The following is a 19,772-nucleotide window of genomic DNA, read 5'->3' as shown; positions in this document are numbered from 1 at the left end:
TTCAAACTGGCATTAATTATTACTTAAGCTGAAGAGTAGGCAGGGCCAGATCATCAGGGGCTTTTTATGTGATGGCAGAAATTATAATAGGAGCTCTAAATAGCTTAACTCAAAGGAACAACTCTACCAGGAGGACCAAGGGGACCATGGTTTTCCATTAGAAAACATACCCTTGGGTAAAGGGTTTCCTCACAAATCACACCACAGTCAGCAAGTGTCTATCATGTGCCAGACGCTATGCCAAGCACTGAGAATAATATAATGAACAAAACAGACACAAAGTCCTTACAGAACTTACTAAGAGTAAGACAAGCATAAATGTTGTATGAATACATAATTATAAATTATAATAAAGGAAGAGTTTTTAATATGGTTTATCTAACTATAAACAAATATCAACTTTTCTCTAATTTTCAGGCTGAATTATGAATTTATGAAAATGTTAAATTGTCTACAATTTAATTTTAAATTCATCAGTGTAGGCAATGCGATACACACACATACACACACACACATATGGGGGGGGGCAATTAGTTAACATTTTGAGAGTTTGGGTTTTTTTTAATTACTTTCTAAGAGCGGATGATGAAGTCCCAATCACACTATCCTAAAATGACCTCCAAATAACATTCTCTGAATCTGCAGTATAGATCTTGTGCATCACCTAAGGGATATTAGAAATAATATCCACTGATGAAATGAGTTCAAGAGCCAGAAATTGGCTGGAAATTGTATACTGGACTCCCACACTTGCAGAACAAGTTCTAAGAACTGACAAACCCAGCCTTTAGTGGCACTCTGTGCTATCACTTAAGAGTGGACTTCTGCACCTGATCTAACTGGATGGCTAGCTGAACCCTCATGTCAGAATATGGATGAACATGGGGCACCTAGGTGGCTCAGTCAGTTATGCGTCTGCCTTTGGCTTGGGTCGTGATCTCAGTGTCCTGGAATGGAGCCCCACATCCTCTCTGCTCAGCAGGGAATCTGCTTCTCCCTCTCAGTCTCCCTCTAAGCTCTCCCCCCAACCCCCTCTCAAATAGATAAATAAAATCTTAACAAAAGAAGTTAGAATATTTCTGAATGTGCCTCAAGCAAAGCTTTCATGCAAGGTACCTGACAGAACACCTAAAGGACACAGAATTGAAAGTTTACCATGCTTACAAGAACAAGTTCTACAATTAGGTTTGTGCCTACCTGCTAAGAAACATCCCTATATGTGGTTGACTTCAGTCTGAGACTTGCTTTCATTCTAACCTCCCAACAGGTAGGAGAGATTATGAAAAAAAGAGTACCGACAATTCTTAGCTCTAATTATTACAGACTGAGTAAAGTCAATTTGAAAACTAAAAACAGCAGCATATTTCTATGATCTTTTTTATTTCTCTTAGAAACACAGGCATTTTCTAATTTTCCAAAAACAGTTTAGTACAAAAAAACTTTTAAAAAGCTAACCACCTATGAATAAGAAGCAAAGAGAAAAAGTGTTGTGTGTTTTTTGAAAGATCAAAAGAAGAAACTTACCTAACGTACAAGAGTCTGGGGAAAGACAAAGACTGGGAGGATCCAACTGTATGGTCATACTGAGGGTCTGATCTAGGAAGTAAACAGTCTATTAATGATTGAATCACAGCATAAAAGTATGCTGCTCCCTATATAGGAAAAGTTCTGCCGCATTTAACTTGTCTGGCTTTATTTGATCTATTTTAATCATCTCAAAGATAACTGGTTAAAGACTTGGTTTCTCTAAATCTTTAATATAAATTCAACTTCATTCTTGGAAAGCTTTATAAAATTTTTAACACATCTGGAATATCAGAGATTTCAACCCAACTCCTGCAGGTAAAATCCTCAAATAGTCCTTACCAGCCATACAAATCATTACCTTAGAGTAATCACAGGGAGAGGTGGTGATGAGAGGAGTTTCTTAAACTGATGTGTACTTATAACTTCCCCATCAAAGTTCACTTCCCACATCCTGGAGCCAGGGCGAGCACAATATATTAGGGGTTGCTGGCCTGCAGAACATCTTCCAGGGAAGAAACAAGCTCCATATTCTCCGTATCTTTCCTTGCTTCCAATTCTCCAGAATTTTTCTCTAATCCCCAAAAAAGGCAAAGAAAGCATGTTTACTTAGAAGAAAGTCAAAACCAATGGCACTACAAATCAGCATGGCCATAACAACTGCACCCAAAACATCCTCTCTATATTCACATTAGCAGTATACTGGAAAAAAACAGTAGCTTGGAAAGGTCAAAATAGGGTTCTAGCTTTGATTTGCCATTAACAATTTCTGTAACAGGAAGCAGATCACTTCACATTAGTACTTAGTTTATCATCCACAGAATGAGAGGCTCACAATTAATATGAAGGCCCCTTTCAAATCTATAAAATGAGTGCTAGCAAATCATTCCATACATCCTTAAATCTTACTGTAAAGTTATTTTAAAAACCCATTCCAAATCACCTTGTAAAAGGTTCTTTGGACACTCCATAGCAGCTACTAAGCTACCTCTCCAACCCTGTCTTCCAGGAACTCCCCTGCTACAAACACCCAGCAAACTCTTCACTCTGTCTCAGAATGCCAAGTCCTTCTGAAACTCTGCAACTTTGAACATTCTGTTTCCTTATGATTACAGGAGCTAAATAGACAAAAGAGCTTAGTATACTGACTGGGAACATGAAAGGTGATAATGTAAGGATGTTGCTTCCTAAAAACTGCTTCCTTCTTTCCTCATGGCTTCACTTCATCATTCTTCCTCTGAGAGACTCCTTGATGCCCATAAGCTGAATTACATGCTTCCCAGGGCACTTACCTCATTATATAGAGCAATTGTGTCTATTTCAACAATAGAATATGACTTTATTTAGGACAAAGGTCATTTCTTCTTCTACTTTAGTTGAATTCCCAATGTAGAGCCCAGCATCTGGCCTACAAAAAGTCCTAACTACTCTGTAGTGCTTCCATGTACTCTAACTCTTTGATTAAAAGAGAATGATCAAATATGCCATCCGGTGTGAATTTACAAGGTGACCTTAGATATAATTCAATAAATATTATCCCTGTACTTGGTTGTTTGATAAGTAAAATGTAACTAACTATAAGAACTCTGCGTACCATGAGAACATGGATGTGAAAGTGCTTTGAAATGTATACAGAGAAATCTAAGAAGTTATGGATTTATTACTTATGTTCCTTATTGGGAGAGAAAACATATTTCTCGCTTACTTTATATCCTCTATGGTACTTACCATAGTGCTAAGGTTTCAGATGAGTGCAATGAATGTTTGCCGTGTGAACACACACAGGCAACTCATTCCTACTCCTATGCTCATTAACCTTGCTTACTACATTTTCAAACAATATATTACAGGCACAAGGCTAAGTATTTCATATACATTATCTTAGTTAATCCTTAAAACTGTCTCTACACTCTGGATGGGAAAATCAACATTTACCAAGGCCTAAAGAGTATCTGAGCCAGATTTTGAAATCATATTGTCAGGCTCCATTAGTCCATGTTCTCCTCACTAGACCCTAGTTCTTTGTTTCTATTTCCTCTGTTCCTTCCTGGGACCCACCTTGCTCATCAACAATACTGAGACAAAGTAGTCAGTGGCTGGCAGGAGAAGGAAATACTAAGAGCCCCGTTTAAAAAAAAAAAAAAAATGCTGGGGTGCCTAGGTGGCTCAGCCGGTTAAGCATCTGACTCTTGATCTCAGCTCAGGTCTAGATCTCCGGGTTGTGAGTTCAAGTCCCTCACTGGGCTCCATGCTAGGCATGTAGCCTACTTTAAAAAAAAAACTGCTACTTGTTGGGAGGGAATATAGGTTGAAACCAACAAAATTATTTTAAACATAAATGAATTTTTTAAATTATTGTACTATCCATATCCCTCCAAACTGAATTCTAGTTAACAGAAAGTGGGTACTTGGACTTTGATGGAACTGGAGGGTATTATGCGGAATGAAATAAGTCAATCGGAGAAGGACAATCATCATATGGTTTCACTCATATGCGGAATATAATAGTAAAAGGGACTATAAGGGAAAGGAGGGGAACTGAGTGGGGAAAAATTAGAAAGGACGACAAACCATGAGAGACTCCTAACTCTGGAAAATAAAGGTTTGTGGAAGGGGTGGAGGGTGGGGGGATGGGATGACTAGGTGACAGGCACTAAGGAGGGCACTTGACGGGATGAGCACTGAGTGTTATCCTATATGTTGGTAAATTGAATTTAAATTTTAAAAAAGGAAAAAAAAAAAACAAAGCGGGCATTAATGTAAGTTGTTATTTTAGCAGCAGAATCTGTTATTCTCATAACTAATTCTAGCCACATCCCTATGAACCAGGAAAATGATTAACAACTCCATTGCACAAAAGAATAAATAAACCTCTACTTACTTTAACTCTTTATTTCAAAAAGTCTATCATATGTCTTTCTAAATTGGGCCCATTGGTAAACTTGAAAATCTATAGGTGAAGAATACCTAGGAACTTGGTGAGGCTAATAAATATGTTACCAAAATCTCAAGTGTGGAATTAATGGCCAAAGATTCAACGTCAAAAGGTGTTCTGGGGAACTGCAAGGTAAGAGCAAGGGCAGAGAATCAAGACAGAAAGGTTCTAGTCTTGCCTGTCTCTCCCAAGCTGTGCAATGTCAGGCATGCTCTATCACTCAGGATGCTTAGGCTTTCTGATCTGCAAGAATGAAAGAGTAACACTAGATGATCTCCAGTTCTCCAAGTCTAATTTCATCGCTGATCTACAGTCTGAAATAAGTCAGAACCAAGTATATCCTCCTTCCCACTAATTCCATATAAACTGGCCACTTGCATCTCAAAGCCTTGCCTCTCTGCTGTCCAGCTAGGTTCTCTGCTATCTGGCACCTGCCATCCTACTATAACTGGTCTCTTTTCCATGTATCTTTCTCGTCCAAGAAAATAAATACAAAGTATACCTTCTCCCCAAACTTCCTTCTACCATCCCTGACTCACATTCCTCCAAACCTTTTATAATAAACAATCTCCTGCTTTCTAGAATAGAAACTTTCGAATTGAGATGTGTGAACCTCTGGAAGTACATAAAGACTTTCCAAGCCTGGATAGTTTTAAGGAAATCAATTTTCAAACCTTGATATACTATATGTATACTTTCTTAAAACGACCTGAGAACCCACTTAATTAATGTGACATTTAAGGCTGTCACTCTCACTGTGGTGCCAATTTAGCAACTGATCTTCCCCAACTCCCCTACTTAAGTCAGACTGGCAGGTTTTTAAATATGCCTACTTTTTCCTCACTTTTCCCCCAAGAGGCTGCTCCTTCCTGCTAAAATATCCCTTCCTTCCCCTCTTAGTTCAAATTTAGCCTACCAAAAATCATCATCAAAATTATTGAAGCTGCCTGGTGGGTTCATGGGAGTTCAATAGACAATTCTCTTTTATGTGTGCTCAAAATTCTCTTTCATAAATATTTACTTTTTTAAATATTTTATTTATTTATTCATGAGACAGAGAGAGAGAGAGAGAAAGAAAGAGAGGCGAGAAAGGCAGAGACACAGGCAGAGGGAGAAGCAGGCTCCATGCAGGGAGCCAGACATGGGACTCGATCCCGGGTCTCCAGGATCAGGCCCTGGGCTGAAGGCGCTAAACCGCTGAGCCACCTGGGCTGCCCTTTCATAAATATTTAAAAGAGTGGCCGGTCCTGAAGAATATGACAGTGGAAACAAAAAGAATAACCTGTGAAAATTTCCCTGCAGTGAGAATAGCTGAGTAACTTCAGTATAGCGATACACAATATTCATACCAAGTTGTTTCCTATTATGTTCTAGTGTTTCGTAGTTACCTGTAATACGCCATTCACTGAACCTTTGGCTCCACCCTTGAGATTTTGGTAAAATATCTGTCAGCTTCACAAAATTCTTAATTATTCTTCACCCAATTTTACCCATTAGTAAAATTCTATTAAACACACAACAAATCTAAACAACAACAAATTCAATCAAGGAAAACTTCCTGATTCCTCATATTGAAACAGGCCTTTGTCCAGCCTTCCCTCATGGCACTGTGACCACCCTTCATGGAGTTAACTGAACATCTGTCTTAGTCACTCACAGGACTGCTCAGTCTCCTATCTTTCCTATTAATATCAGCTTGCACATAGCTGGGTCCTCATTAACATCTGTATTACTAAACTGAGGAGTTTGGGCTATATGACTTCTAAGTCTCTGAGAGTTCGAGAATTCCGCATAAGCTATGACTCATGGTTAGTCAATATACCTCTCAGTGTCACACAAGAATGATCGAGTAAGTGAAGATATAAGTAGTCTTCCATCCAAATAATCCAACTGCACAACACAGGAGTCAACTATGGTTATTGTCTGAACAGGAAACATCACAAAGGCAGCAGCTGCCTAAAAGAGACATGACAAGGAAAGAAAAATCACCATTACACAGATGCATAATCTTCTCTTTACCCTTTCAGTGAAAATAACCTTAGATAGCAAAATAAAAATTTTAAATGGGCCAAAATTTAATTTGCCTATTAGGATATCAAAGCTTCACTCATTTAAAAGTTGTGAAATACTTTGTTACATAACTGCAAAAGACAATTCTTAAGGCTCTGTTTCTGGTTATCTAATCTTAAAGGCTGGAATGACAAAGATGAAGCAAGTTTTGGGACATGTGAAAGAGAATTTTTTTTCACACGAAGACAGAACTTCTCCCTTTGGAAAAACACAAATTAGGGCTATATCACCTATAAGGTTCCAACTGTATTTGGGATGAAAAATATGTTAGGAATCAAGTGGTAACTTTGATGTGGGTCACCATGCTCAAATCAAAAGAATGTGTGTTAATTAAAATAAAATAGCCAATGGTAGTTAGATTTCTTTCTTCTTTCCTGTGAAGATCCTATATGGAAATAAACCAAGCTCCCCACTATAACAATTTTGGAGAAGAGGGACAGTAAGAAGTTGGTATGCCCTCTTTAATGAGAGCCTGGAACATTCTGTTAGGGTAATGTGAAACTTAAACCTTTTACTCCAACTTATGAGGAAGCCTGGGACCATACAGCTAAGCATAATCCAGGAGGTATCTTTAAGGTTCAACTTACAGTAAGTTACATTCATTCTGAGAAATAATATACCTAATCTCATGAGTTTCTTCTAAGCAGGGACCAGGAGAATAGGAGCCTGGACAACTGATACTATTTGTATGTTTCCCATTTTGTTCACACAACTAACAAAGAGGTATCTTATCAGGATGCCTGGGTGGTTCAGTTGATTAAGCATCCAACTCTTAGTTTCAGTTCAGGTCATGATCTCATGGGTCCTGGGACCAAGCCCTGTATCAGGCTCTATGCTTAGTGAGAAGTCTTTGAAAGATTTATTCCCTCTGTCCTTGCCCCCACTCACTCTATCAAAAAAAAAAAAAAAGGGAAAAAGGCATCTTTTTTTTTTTAAGATTTTATTTATTATTTGACAGAGAGAGTGTGTGCGTGCACAAACAAGAAGGGGGAGCAGAGGGGGAGAAGCAGGCTCTCCACTGAGCAGGAAGCTGGATGCAGGACTGAATCCCAGGACCCTGCTATCATGACCTGAGTCAAAGACAGACACATATCTGACAAAGCCACTTGGGTGCCCCAAGGCATCTTATCTTTATTAATAGCCTAATATTAATGCTTAATTTAAGTGACTCATACAGGTGAATTACAGAATACTGTAACAGACAATGTACAAATAGACAATGTCACAAAAGCAACCCTGCAACAGTATCAAGCTAAACCAGGCTACTATATGGACAAAGTCTCCTCAAAATTAATAGGCTCTAGATCAGTCTCCCAAAAAATATAGTACGTAAAATTGTGTCCTTCAATTAAGATTCTATAAGACAATATCGTATATCTCACTTAAATACATAAAGAACTGGACTAGCTCTTACCTTTGTTTGTTTAGAAGTATTAAGTCTGATGGCAGAAACTTTCCCCATATGATCACCTACAAAAACTCTAAGAATAGCTGTATCCCAACAGAGAGCTGTAACTTTTCGGCCTTTATGCTCTGAAGACACATAAATTCGTTCTGGTTTCCCACGACGCTCCTGATTTAATTCCCAAACAACTACAAGACCTTGACTGCAAGAAAATGAGTCACGGAAGCAGATTTTTGGCAATGGTGAAAACGGTGCAATTTCTTTGTATCACAGTATCAATTTTATTAAATATACATAATTCCTGTTCTTCAAAAAAGAGAAAGTAGAAAGTCAAGGTACTAACTTCCTTGCTTTAGTCCACCAATCCAGTATGAGAATTTAGATGTTCTACATTATGTTATCTTCTACATTATGTTATCTTTCTCTTTTAAGGTCACTGAAATGTTGTTGCCTTACACCAACATTTTCCATAAACCATAGGGTGACCGTGAACAACTGTCTGTCCCAGTTTGCTGGGAACTGAGAGATTTCCCTAGGACACAGGACTTTCAGGGCTAAAATTGGGACAGTCAAAGGCAAACCAGGATGGCTGGCTACTCTAACAAACACACAACTACATCTGTCAATTTAAAATGTATTTAGGGGGGCACCTGAGTGGCTCAGTCAGTTAAGTGTCTGATTCTTGATTTTTTCTTGGATCATGATCTCAGGGTCATGAGACGGAGTCCTGCATGGCATCGGACCCCACATTCAGTAGAAAGCCTGCTTAGGATTCTTTCTCTTCCTCTCTTTCTGCCCCTCCCCACTGCTGGCATGAGCACTTACTCTATCAAAAAAATAAAATAAAATATATTTAGAAAAGATAAGATAATTTTAAAGCAGTTTCTCACCTGGTAGCTACAGCAACATAATCATCGTCATGTAAACAACATGCAACCTGAGAAATTGCACCTTCCTAGAACACAAAAGGAAAAATATTGGGCTTCTCAAAAATGCTAATTTTTTACTTTTATATCTCAAGATTTACATTCTTCTTTTACTCCAAATGATTATTAATAATGGGGAAATTCAAATTTATGAAAGATATTCCAAATAGCATATGATAGGACTACCCTTAATCTTACCCTATGTGAAAGAAAAAGCCTGTGCTTCCATCCTTCCTTCTGAATGAGATTGAGTCCTCCTCCTGAACTGCCCAAAGCCAACCATTTTCGAGATACAGCTATGCTGGTGCACTAAAAACATGTAAACAGACAAGCGTGAGATCATAGTCACATAACCAAATTAACTACTGGAAATAAATACTAAGGATCTGTGTAGCAGGTTCCTCCCCCACCCCACTCCTTGCCCTGTAGGATACCACATAATCGCACTCATCCTCTCATCCTAGTATAATGAACCACACAGAACATCTTGGTTCTGAATGTTTAATTGAATCTCAAAATGACTGAATAGGCTCAATTGTACAAATGAGTCATTTTCCCTTAGCAAAATCCAGTTATTAGACCATTCATCTTTTGCATAATTTGGCTAGGTCATTCCAATGCTTACCACAAAGACAAAAGATCAAATAAGGGGATAAAGCAACTGCTTTAACCATTTACTCCCTTGAACCATTTCTAGTCTACGTAATTATAATTAACATACAAACCACCTATAGCTTTTTAGAACAAGTAGGACTATAGAGGACACAGATGCAGGTCACTGTGCTATTATCTCTCCCTCAACTCTCAGCTTGCTGATTTCTTTCTTTATCCGACAGAAAAAAACAGTGGTGTTGCTGTGCCCAATAATACCCTGCAGCAAAATTTGTGCTTGGCTGATGAACAGACCCTCCCAACCCTCTGAATCTTGCTTTCTACCACAGAAGCTGGAAAACCTAAATATTCATTTACTCAGTTTCTCTTGAAGCTAGAGGGAGCTATGTAACTAAAATCTAGCTAATAGGAATAAGGCTACTAGGGTTTCTTAGAAAGGTTTACCTTATTAGGTAAAAGGCAGAGTCTGAAAAAAAGAAAGCCTTTGGGGAACAATGGATAATAATATAATAATAGTAGGGGACTTGAACACCCCATTTACATCAATGGACAAATCATCTAATCAGAAAATAAACCAGAAAACAGTGGCTTTGAATGACACACTGCACCAGATGAACTTAACAGCCATATTGAGAACATTCCAGCCTTAACAGCAGAATACACTCTTCAAGTGCACATGGAACAGTCTCCAGAATAGATCACAAATGAGTCCACAAAACAAGTCTGAACAAATCAAAATCAAAGTCATACCATGCACCTTTTCTGACTGCAATGCTATGAAACTAGAAATCAGCCACAATAAAAAATTTGGAAGAGCACAAATATGAGATTAAATAACATGCTATTAAACAATGGATCAACCAAGAAATCAAAGAAAAAATAAATTACATGGAAACAAATGAAGACGAAAACAACAGCTCAAAATCCTTGGGATGCAGCAAAACTAGTTCCAAGAGGGTAGTTTATAGCAATACTGGCCTAACTCAAGAAGCAAGAAAACTCTCAAACAACCTAACCTCATATCTAAAAAAGCTAGAGAAAGAAGGATAAAACCCAACCAAGCAAAAAGGAAATAAAGATTAGAGCAGAAAAAAATGATATAGAAACTAAAAAAACAATACAACATATCAATGAAACCAGGAGCTGGTTCTCTGAGAAGATCAACACAATTGATAAACTTGCAGCCAGATTCACTAAAAAAAAAAACCAAACCAAACCAAAACAAAATACCCCGAGAGAGAAGACCCAAATAAACAAAATCACTAATGAAAGAGAAGAAATAACCAACACCACATAAACACAATTGTAACAGAGTATTATGAAAACCTATATGGCAATAAACTGGACAACTTAAAAGAAATGGCTAAGTTCCTAGAGATGCCTAACTTCCCAAACTAAAGGAGGAAATAGAAAATTTGAACAGGCCAATTACCAGCAATGAAACTGAATCAGTAATCCCCAAACTCCCAACAAACAAAAATCCCGGACCAGATGGCTTCACAGGCGAATTCTACGAAATATTTATTTTTTTTTTAATTTTTATTTATTTATGATAGTCACAGAGAGAGAGAGAGAGAGAGAGAGAGAGAGGCAGAGACACAGGCAGAGGGAGAAGCAGGCTCCATGCACTGGGAGCCCATGTGGGATTCGATCCCGGGTCTCCAGGATTGCGCCCTGGGCCAAAGGCAGGCGCCAAACTGCTGCGCCACCCAGGGATCCCTCTATGAAATATTTAAAGAAGAGTTATTACCAGGGCACCTGGGTGGCTCAGTCAGTTGAGCATCCAATTCTTGGTTCTGGCTCAGGCCATGATCTTGGGGTCACGGGATAGAGCTTCCCCCACCCCGCCCAAGTCTGGCCTCTGAACTCAGCAGGGAGTTGGCTTGGGATTCTCCCTCCCTCTTGCTCTGCCCTTTCACCCACCGGCACATTCGTACACACTCTCTCTAAATCAAATAAATAAATCTTTAAAATAAGTAAATAAATAAGAGTTAGTACCTATTCTCAAACTATTCCAAAAAAACAAGAGAAAGAAAAACTTAAAAATTCAGTTTATGAGGCTAGTATCACCCTACATATCAAAAACCAGATAAAAACACTACCAAAAAAAGAGAACTACAGGCCAACCTCTCATGAATATCAAAGCAAATATCCTCGCGATCAAATATCACAAGCTGAATCCAATAATACATTTAAAAAAATCATATATCTGATCAAAGGGGATTTATTCCCAGGATACAAGTATGGTTCGATATTCACAAACAATCAACATGATACATCACATCAATAAAATAAAGGATAAAAACCATATAATCATTTCAATAGATGCAGAAAAAAAACATTTGACAAGGTAAAACATCTATTCATGATAAAAATCTTCTGCAAAGTAGATTTAGAGGGAACATACCTCAACATAATAAAGACCTTTTATGAAAAACCACAGCCAGCCAACCAACATCATACTCAATGGTGGCAAAAACAGAGCTTTTCCCCCTAAGGTCAGGAACAAAACAAGGATGTCCACTGTCACCACTTTTATTCAACATACTACTGGGAAGTCTTAGCCACAGATATTAGACAACATAAAGAAATAAAAGGCATCCAAATTGGTAAGGAAGAAGTAAAACTCCCACTATTTGCAGATAACATATATATAGAAAATCCTAAAGAGTCCCCTAAAAAACTACTAGAACTGATAAATACAGTAAAGTTACAGGATACAAAAATCAATGTACAGAAATCTGTTGGATCCCTATACAATAACAATGAGCCAGCAGAAAGTGAAATTAAGAAAATCCCATTTATGTCTATACCAAAAACAATATCCAGGAATAAATTTAGAGGTGAAAATCCCATACTCTGAAAACTGTAATACACTGAAGAAAGAAATTCAAGATGAAGAAAGAAAAGAAAAGAAAAGAAAAGAAAAGAAAAGAAAAGAAAAGAAAAGAAAAGAAAAGAAAAGAAAAGAAAGGGGTGCCTGGGTGGCTAAGTGGTTGAGTGTCTACCTTTAGCTCAGGTCATGATCCCAGGGTCCTGGGATTGAGTTCTGCATCAGGCTCCATGCAGGAGCCTGCTTCTCCCTTTGCCTGTATCTCTGCCTCTCTGTGCCTCTCTCATGAATAAATAAAATCTTAAAGAACAGAAAACGCAGAATAAACCCACAATTATATGATCAATTCATCTTCAACAAAGGAGAATATACAATGGGAATAGACAGTTTCTTCAATAAATGGTGTTGAGGAATCTGGACAACCACATGTAAATGAAACTGGACCACCTTCTAATACCAAACACAAAAAATAAACTAAAAATGGATTAAAGACCTAAATGTGAGACCTGAAACCATAAAAATCCAAGAAGAGAGCATAGACAGTTATCCCTGACACTGGCCATAACATTTTTTAGATATATCTCCTGAACCAACCATAAAATAAAGAAAAGGCAAATAAAGGCAAAAATAAACTAGTGAAACTACATCAAAATAAAAGGTTTCTGGGGATCCCTGGGTGGCGCAGCGGTTTGGCGCCTGCCTTTGGCCCAGGGCACAATCCTAGAGACCCGGGATCGAATCCCACATCGGGCTCCCGGTGCATGGAGCCTGCTTCTCCCTCTGCCTGTGTCTCTGCCTCTCTCTCTCTCTCTCTCTCTCTCTGTGACTATCATGAATAAATAAATAAAATCTTTAAAAAAATAAAAAAATAAAAAATAAAAGGTTTCTGCACAGCAAGGGAAACAATCAACAAAACTAAAAGGCAATCTATCAAATGGGAGAAGATATTTACAAACAACATATCCAATAAAGTGTTAATATCCAAAATATATAAAGAACTTATACAACTCAATACCCAGAAAAACAAAATACCCAAAAAATAATCCAATTAAAAAATGGGCAGAGGGCACAAATAGACATTCTTCCAAAGAAGATACAGATGCCCCATAGACACACGAAAAGATGCTCAATAATGTCACCCATCATCAGGGAAATGCAAAGCAAAACCAAAATGATATCCCCTCATACCTGTCAGCATGGCTAAAATCAAAAACACAAGAAACAAGTGCTGGCAAGGATATGGAGAAAAGGATCCCTTTTGCACTGCTGGTGGGAATAAAAACTGGTACAGCCACACTGGAAAACAGTACAGAGATTACTCAAAAAATTAAAAACAGAACTATTCTAGGACCCAATAATTGCTCTACTGGGTATTTACACAAAAGATACAAAAACACTAATTCAGAGGGATACATACACCCCCATACTTACTGCAGCATTATTCACAACAGCCAAACTATGGAAGTAGCCCTAGTGTCCACCAATAGATGAATGGATAAAGAAAGCTGGTATATATCTACAATAGAATATTATTCAGCCATAGGAAAAGAATGAAATTTTGCCATTTGCACTGACATAGATGGAGCTAGAGAGTATAAGGCTAAGCAAAATAAGTCAGAGGAAGATAAATACCATATTGATCTCACTCATGTGAAATTTAAGAAACAAAACAAGCAAAGGAAAAAAAGAGAGTGAGAGAAACAAACCAAGAAATAGACTTTTTTTAGAGGGGGAGGGAGGGACAGGGGAGAGAGACAGAACGTATCCGAAGCAGACTCCATGCTCAGCATGGAGCCCAATGCGGAACTGGATCTCACAACCTTGAGATCATTTTTGAGCCGAAATCGAAAGCTGGATGTTTAACTGAATGAGCCACCCAGAAGCCCCAAGAAACAGACTCTTAACTATAGAAAATAAACTGATGGTCACTGGAGGGGAGGACAGTATGAGAATGAGGGAAATAGGGGATGAGTATTTAAAAAGTATATTTATCATGATGAAAAATAAAATTTTTAAAAATAAACAACAAACCCAGGGAGGGGTTAGAAAAAGAAAAGAAAGCCTTTGCTTATGGCCCCATCTTTCCTGCTTGAGATGCAAATGGAAATACCAAGACTGGAGCCAGGACACCTACCTTGCAACTGTGACTAAAAACCAATATATGGATGATGGTAGAATAGGAAAGATGGGAGAACCTGATATTTCAAGTCTTATTATTGGGCTACTACACTAAACCTAGAAACACTAGCCTCCAACAAGGTTATAAACACCTATACTGGTTAAGCCATACTATACCAGGTAGGATATCTCATAATTTGCAGTTAAAAAATGAGTCTAACTGAAATCAACCCTCTTGATTGTTCCTCCTATCAATTTGCTTATTACATTCTATACCTTCGTTTAGAGGCTAGAAAAGTACTTGGATGGGGGAGCAGAAGTATAAAAACAAAATTATTTTGGAATTGATTATAAGATTTTGTTCTTCATCATGTCATTCCTGAGTTTATCAGAAGAACTCAGGGCTTGAAGGGAGTATATATTTCTTTCCACAGAGCTAAGAACTTTTGCTCTGTTCTCTAAAATGGAGGGTACATCAAACTCCTTGTTTTGGAATGAGCTTGGTATATCTGCAGTGGTTCATGTTACTTAAAATATAACAGGGTATACTCATTTATACTACTTTATTTTCAACCAAATACCTGACTTTCTGAGAGAAAAAAAACAAGATTATTGTGAAGGGAAAAAAATTCAGCAATCAATATCATGGTTTCCAAGGATGAGAAAAAAAATTCAAATGATAGCTCAAAAAGTAAATCAAGAAAGAGCTACAGGAGTGCCTGGGTGGCTCAGTCGGTGAAGCATCTGCCTTCCACTCAGGTCATGATCCCAGGGTCCTATGGCTGAGTCCCTCATGGGCTCCCTGATCAGCAAGGAGTCTGCTTCTCCCTCTCCCTCTGCCTCAGCTTGTGCTTTCCCCCTCCCAATAAATAAAAAATTTTTTTAAAAGGTGGGGGTATGAACATGGTATCTATGTATAAGGTACTACTAGCACAGGAAAGAACACCCAAGATTCCATTAAACATAAAGAACTAGAGGAGAGGGAGCATATGTCACAGAGCACATAAAATACACAAATATGAGCAAGGATCAAGAAATTCACCTTCAGACGACTGGAGTCCAGCCTCAGGGCTGAAAGTAATGGATCCAGAGACTCAAACTCTGCAAGAACATGGCTGTAGGACTCTGGTATCACTGGCACAAAAGTCATTTAGCTGGAAAGTTGAAACTATGTTGAGTGACAGACACAGTATTCCTGAATAAAACCTGCAAAAAATATAATTTAAGAAGCTCTTCACTCAGCATGCATTTAATGGATGTATGTAGAACATAGAAAAACATGAGAAAGGGATAAGGATCCTTACGCTATATTTAGCATCTAGGTGAAAAGAAAATACATATAAGCAATATTATTATATGCAACCATCAGCTTGTACCATATCATTCCTTGACTCTGAAAAGAATGAAAAGGAATAAGAATACAAGACAGCAAATGCTAAACACCCTATGAAGACTCTGTAAACTAACACAAGAGCTTATCTGTTCTGCAACTCTCAAGTGTACATTCTTGTCAAATTGCACCCTTTCAGAAAAGAAATAAAATTCAAAAAAAATTCTTACCCATCAACTTTAACTTTTCTCAATCTTTATAACATGCCAATTAAGAATAAAAGCAAACGCTAAAGAAAAATTTAGAAATAACTGTTTTTTAAACTATTTTTTCAGAGCTACATGTATCTACTAATTCATTTATTCATCAACTAGGTATTTATTGTCACCAGCTAAACCCCAAGGCCTGACTGACCTTTACTTCTCAACTGTTTGTTCCCATTAACCTCCCACATTCTCCTTTAAGCTCTTCTTCACAGCTCATCTCTTCACTCAGGCAAAAGACCTGAGGCCTAATATCCTGTGATGGAAACCAAAACTACCCCTCCAGCAGTAAGGACTGCCTGGACAGGAGCTTGGGCAGCCCAGACCACCCAGACCAGTTTGAGCTCAACTCCCGACTCAGTCCTGATGGACCGTGGAGCAACCAGTTACCTGCACCTTATTACCATTATTACCTTATTACCATACTAAAATCTCCACCCAAGGAGCAGCACAAGCCTCCTTTACATAACATACAACGTACATATGAGGTTTCCTTAGGGTGCATGCGCAACCTTATGCCCACCTCTACGAGCCATGACAAGGCTCCCCTATCTAAATATGCATCCTGACCGTAAATACAAGAAATCCACTCGCCCTTGCTCAGGGAGTCACAGCTTTGGAAATTATTCCCCATGATCTCCTTATGTGCTGCAAATAAAGTTTTCCTTACACAACAATTCTATCTAGTGTGTTTGTTTTCCTTATACAGCAAGTCTATCTAGTGTGTTTTTACCTCCGACTCACAGGAGTGAACTCGTGTTTGTTAGGTTACAATAGCACCAACTTGTGCATTGTTCTAGATGCAGAGATAAAACAGAGGATAAAACAAAGTCCTAACAGTCATGGAGCATACTTCCCAGGGGCAAAACACACATAAACTTAGGATGCTTTTTTCTTGCACAGATACAATATAGCCTTATTTCTTATTCATTATACTGTTCTTAATACAGCTTTATCTCTGAAAAGACAATAGTATTTCAAGAAAAACAACAAATCTTTAGTAGTCCCACACTCAAAGTATTTGAGAATTCCAGGATACCTAGCTGGCGTGGAGTTGTGTGACTTGACCTCAGGGTTGTGAGCTTGAGCCCCACTCTGGGTGTAGAGATTAACTAAAAGTAACATCTTTCAGGGCGCCTGGGTAGATCAGTCAGTTAAGCCTATGCATGCCTTTGGCTCAGGTCATGAACCTAGGGTCCTGGGACCCACACCCAGTTTGGCTCCCTGCTAGACTTCTTGCTCAGTGGGGAGTCTGCTTCTTCTTCTCGTTCTGCCCTCCCCGTCTTATGAGCTCTCTCTCTCTGAGAGAGCGCCAGAGAGAAAACAAGGTAAGAAGGGGCAGAGGGAGAACGAGAAACAAGCAGACTCCCCACCCAGGGAGGAGCCCAACGTGGGGCTTGATCCCAGGACCCTGAGATCGTGACCTGAGCCGAAGGCAGCTGTTTAACTAACTGAACCACCCAGACACCCCTCAATAAAATATTTTCAAAAATAAATAAATAAATGAAATCTTTACCAAAAAAATTTTTTTTGAGAATTCCTGACCCCCAAAAAATCTCTCATTCTTCTCACTCATTTTATTGGGTTCCTAGTAAAATATGAGGCACAGCAGTAGGAACAAGACAAGTAATTCCAGAAATCAGTCACTTTACAAACTGGGAGAAAAAGAACACACACCTCTCATAAGGGAGACATAAGAAAAGTGCTATGTTGGAACTTTCAGAAGAATCACATTGAGTTAAATGGAACCACAGAAAACTTAAGGGAAGTAGCACTGGAGCTGAGTAGGCTTTTATCAGAAGAAATAGGAAAAGGGCAGCAACAAGCAAAAATATAGAAGATACATGTGAAGAATATGAGTTTTGTCTTTGATTGAAACACAGGACACAAGGACGGAATAATGAAGGATAAAAGCAGAATAGTAACTCAGCATAAGGTATGAAACACTGAATTTCAAACCAAAGAAAATGAAGATATTTTACTTTGGTAGGCAACAGGGACGCCTGGGTGGCTCAGTGGTTGAGCATCTGCCTTCGGCTCAGGGTGTGATCCCAGAGTCCCAGGATTGAGTCCCACACTGGGCTCCCTGTGGGGAGCCTGCTTCTCCCTCTGCCTATGTCTCTGCCTCTCTTGTGTCTCTCATTAATAAAATCTTTTAAAAAATAATAACAATAATTTGGTATGCAACAGAAAGGCATTGAAGGATTTGGTATCAGGCAATCACAATTTCTGTGAAATGCTGTGAGCACAACTAGAAAACAAAGACTTGAGAAAAGTGTTGGGTGGTAAGGAAGTAGAGATAAGGCCTGCCAATTACTCAAGTAACCTGGTGGAAAAGAAAACCTCTCTTGACTTTTTTTTTTTTTTTTTGAGATTTACTTATCTGAAAGGTGGGGAGTGGCAGAGGGAGAAGCAGGCTTCAAGCAGACACCCCACCGAGTGAGGAGCCAAGAAGTAGGGCACCATCCCACAACCCATAAAATCCTGACTTGAGCTGAAAACAAAGAGTCCGACACTTTAACCAACTGAGCCATCCAGACACCACTTTTTTTTTTAAGGTGTTCTTTATTCACAAGAGAAACAAGGAGAGAGAAGCAAAGACATAGGTAGGGGGAGAAGCAGGAGCCCCATACGGGACTCGATCCCAGGACCCTGGGATCATGCCCTGAGCCAAAGGCAGACAGATGCTCAACTACTGAGCCACTCGGGCATCCCTCTCTTGACTTTCTGACCAGGAGAGACTACAACAGATTTGCATGCAGTAGTTAAGAGTCTTCAGAATGAAAAGGACTGAAGATACAAGAAAAAAGATAAAACCATAGTATAAAATCCTAAGGAAGACAGAAAGGAATGACATCAAGACCACAGTGTCTTATTCTTCTATTTGTGATCCTAAGTTCTGAGGTGGATAGGCCATCTGGCCTTGATCTCAGTATCCTACAAATTAGAATTAAATGAGGTAAAAAAGAACCTAGCAAGTTTCTATTTTTCTAAAAAAAAAATTTAATAGGAAATGAGAATGAAAAAAAAAAAACAGCATAAGCAATGTTACTTAAGAGAAGTTGCAGAGTGATGGTGTTAGGCCAACTGCAAATTTATACTTTATATTTATTCTCTTCCTTTAATATTGAAATCTGATCACTTAGAGCTTTTACTAATTATTTCTAATTGTGTCTTCTGTAGTTTATGGGAGCAAGTTTACTTCTTCCAAAGCAACCCTTCAGTATTTGAAGTGTTATCAGGTCTCATAAAAATTTAACATTTTGAATTCTTCTATCATTTGTGACATGACAATTTCCAAATTCTTCTCTATTCTTGTCACCCTTCTACACAGGTGATTAGTTTGCCTGAAAATATGCTGCCTAGAAATGAACATAATACTTAAATAGTTGAGGGCAGCTCAGGTGGCTCAGCGGTTTAGCGCTGCCTTCAGCCCAGGGTGTGGTCCTGGGGCCCGGGGGAGTCCCAAGTCAGGCTCCCTGCATGGAGCCTCCTTCTCCCTTGGCCTGTGTCTCTCATGAATAAATAAATAAAATATTTTTTAAAAAATACTTAAGTAGTTGAATAACAGAGACTAGAAACATCAACTTTTTTGATATGGACACAAAGTTTCTATATTACAACCTAAAATAACATCTAGTCTTTTTTTTTAATTTTTTAAAAAGATTTTATTTATTCATGAGAGATACAGAGATAGAGGCAGAGACACAGGCAGAGGGAGAAGCAGGCTCCCTGCAACGAGCCCAATGCGACTTG

The 19,772-nt window shown here is 38.5% G+C and overlaps 1 protein-coding gene across 7 annotated transcripts in view; it reads right to left on the bottom strand.

Annotated features, from left to right (window-relative positions):
• Positions 1-19,772, bottom strand: part of HPS5 (HPS5 biogenesis of lysosomal organelles complex 2 subunit 2) — a 44,724-nt gene that overhangs the window by 22,608 nt on the left and 2,344 nt on the right. For 6 of the 7 annotated variants that reach the window (XR_012015493.1, XM_072793856.1, XM_072793852.1 and 3 more), the window contains 7 exons: positions 15,466-15,629; positions 9,059-9,169; positions 8,825-8,889; positions 7,944-8,136; positions 6,282-6,415; positions 1,886-2,098; positions 1,525-1,596 (listed from right to left, as the gene is read on the bottom strand). Coding sequence is in view for 6 of the 7 variants with exons in the window: in XM_072793856.1 (XP_072649957.1) it covers positions 1,525-1,596; positions 1,886-2,098; positions 6,282-6,415; positions 7,944-8,136; positions 8,825-8,889; positions 9,059-9,169; positions 15,466-15,573 (896 nt within the window). In the remaining variant the exon portion in view is untranslated. Of the gene's footprint in view, positions 1-1,524; positions 1,597-1,885; positions 2,099-6,281; positions 6,416-7,943; positions 8,137-8,824; positions 8,890-9,058; positions 9,170-15,465; positions 15,630-19,772 lie in introns of those variants that run through there. The other variant, XM_072793855.1, reaches the window with a different exon arrangement.

The sequence above is a fragment of the Canis lupus genome, chromosome 23 (genome assembly GCF_048164855.1).
Source record: "Canis lupus baileyi chromosome 23, mCanLup2.hap1, whole genome shotgun sequence".
Classification (NCBI taxonomy): domain Eukaryota; kingdom Metazoa; phylum Chordata; class Mammalia; order Carnivora; family Canidae; genus Canis; species Canis lupus.
Note: the sequence above shows the minus strand (reverse complement) of the source record. Positions and strands in the feature narration are given on the sequence as shown.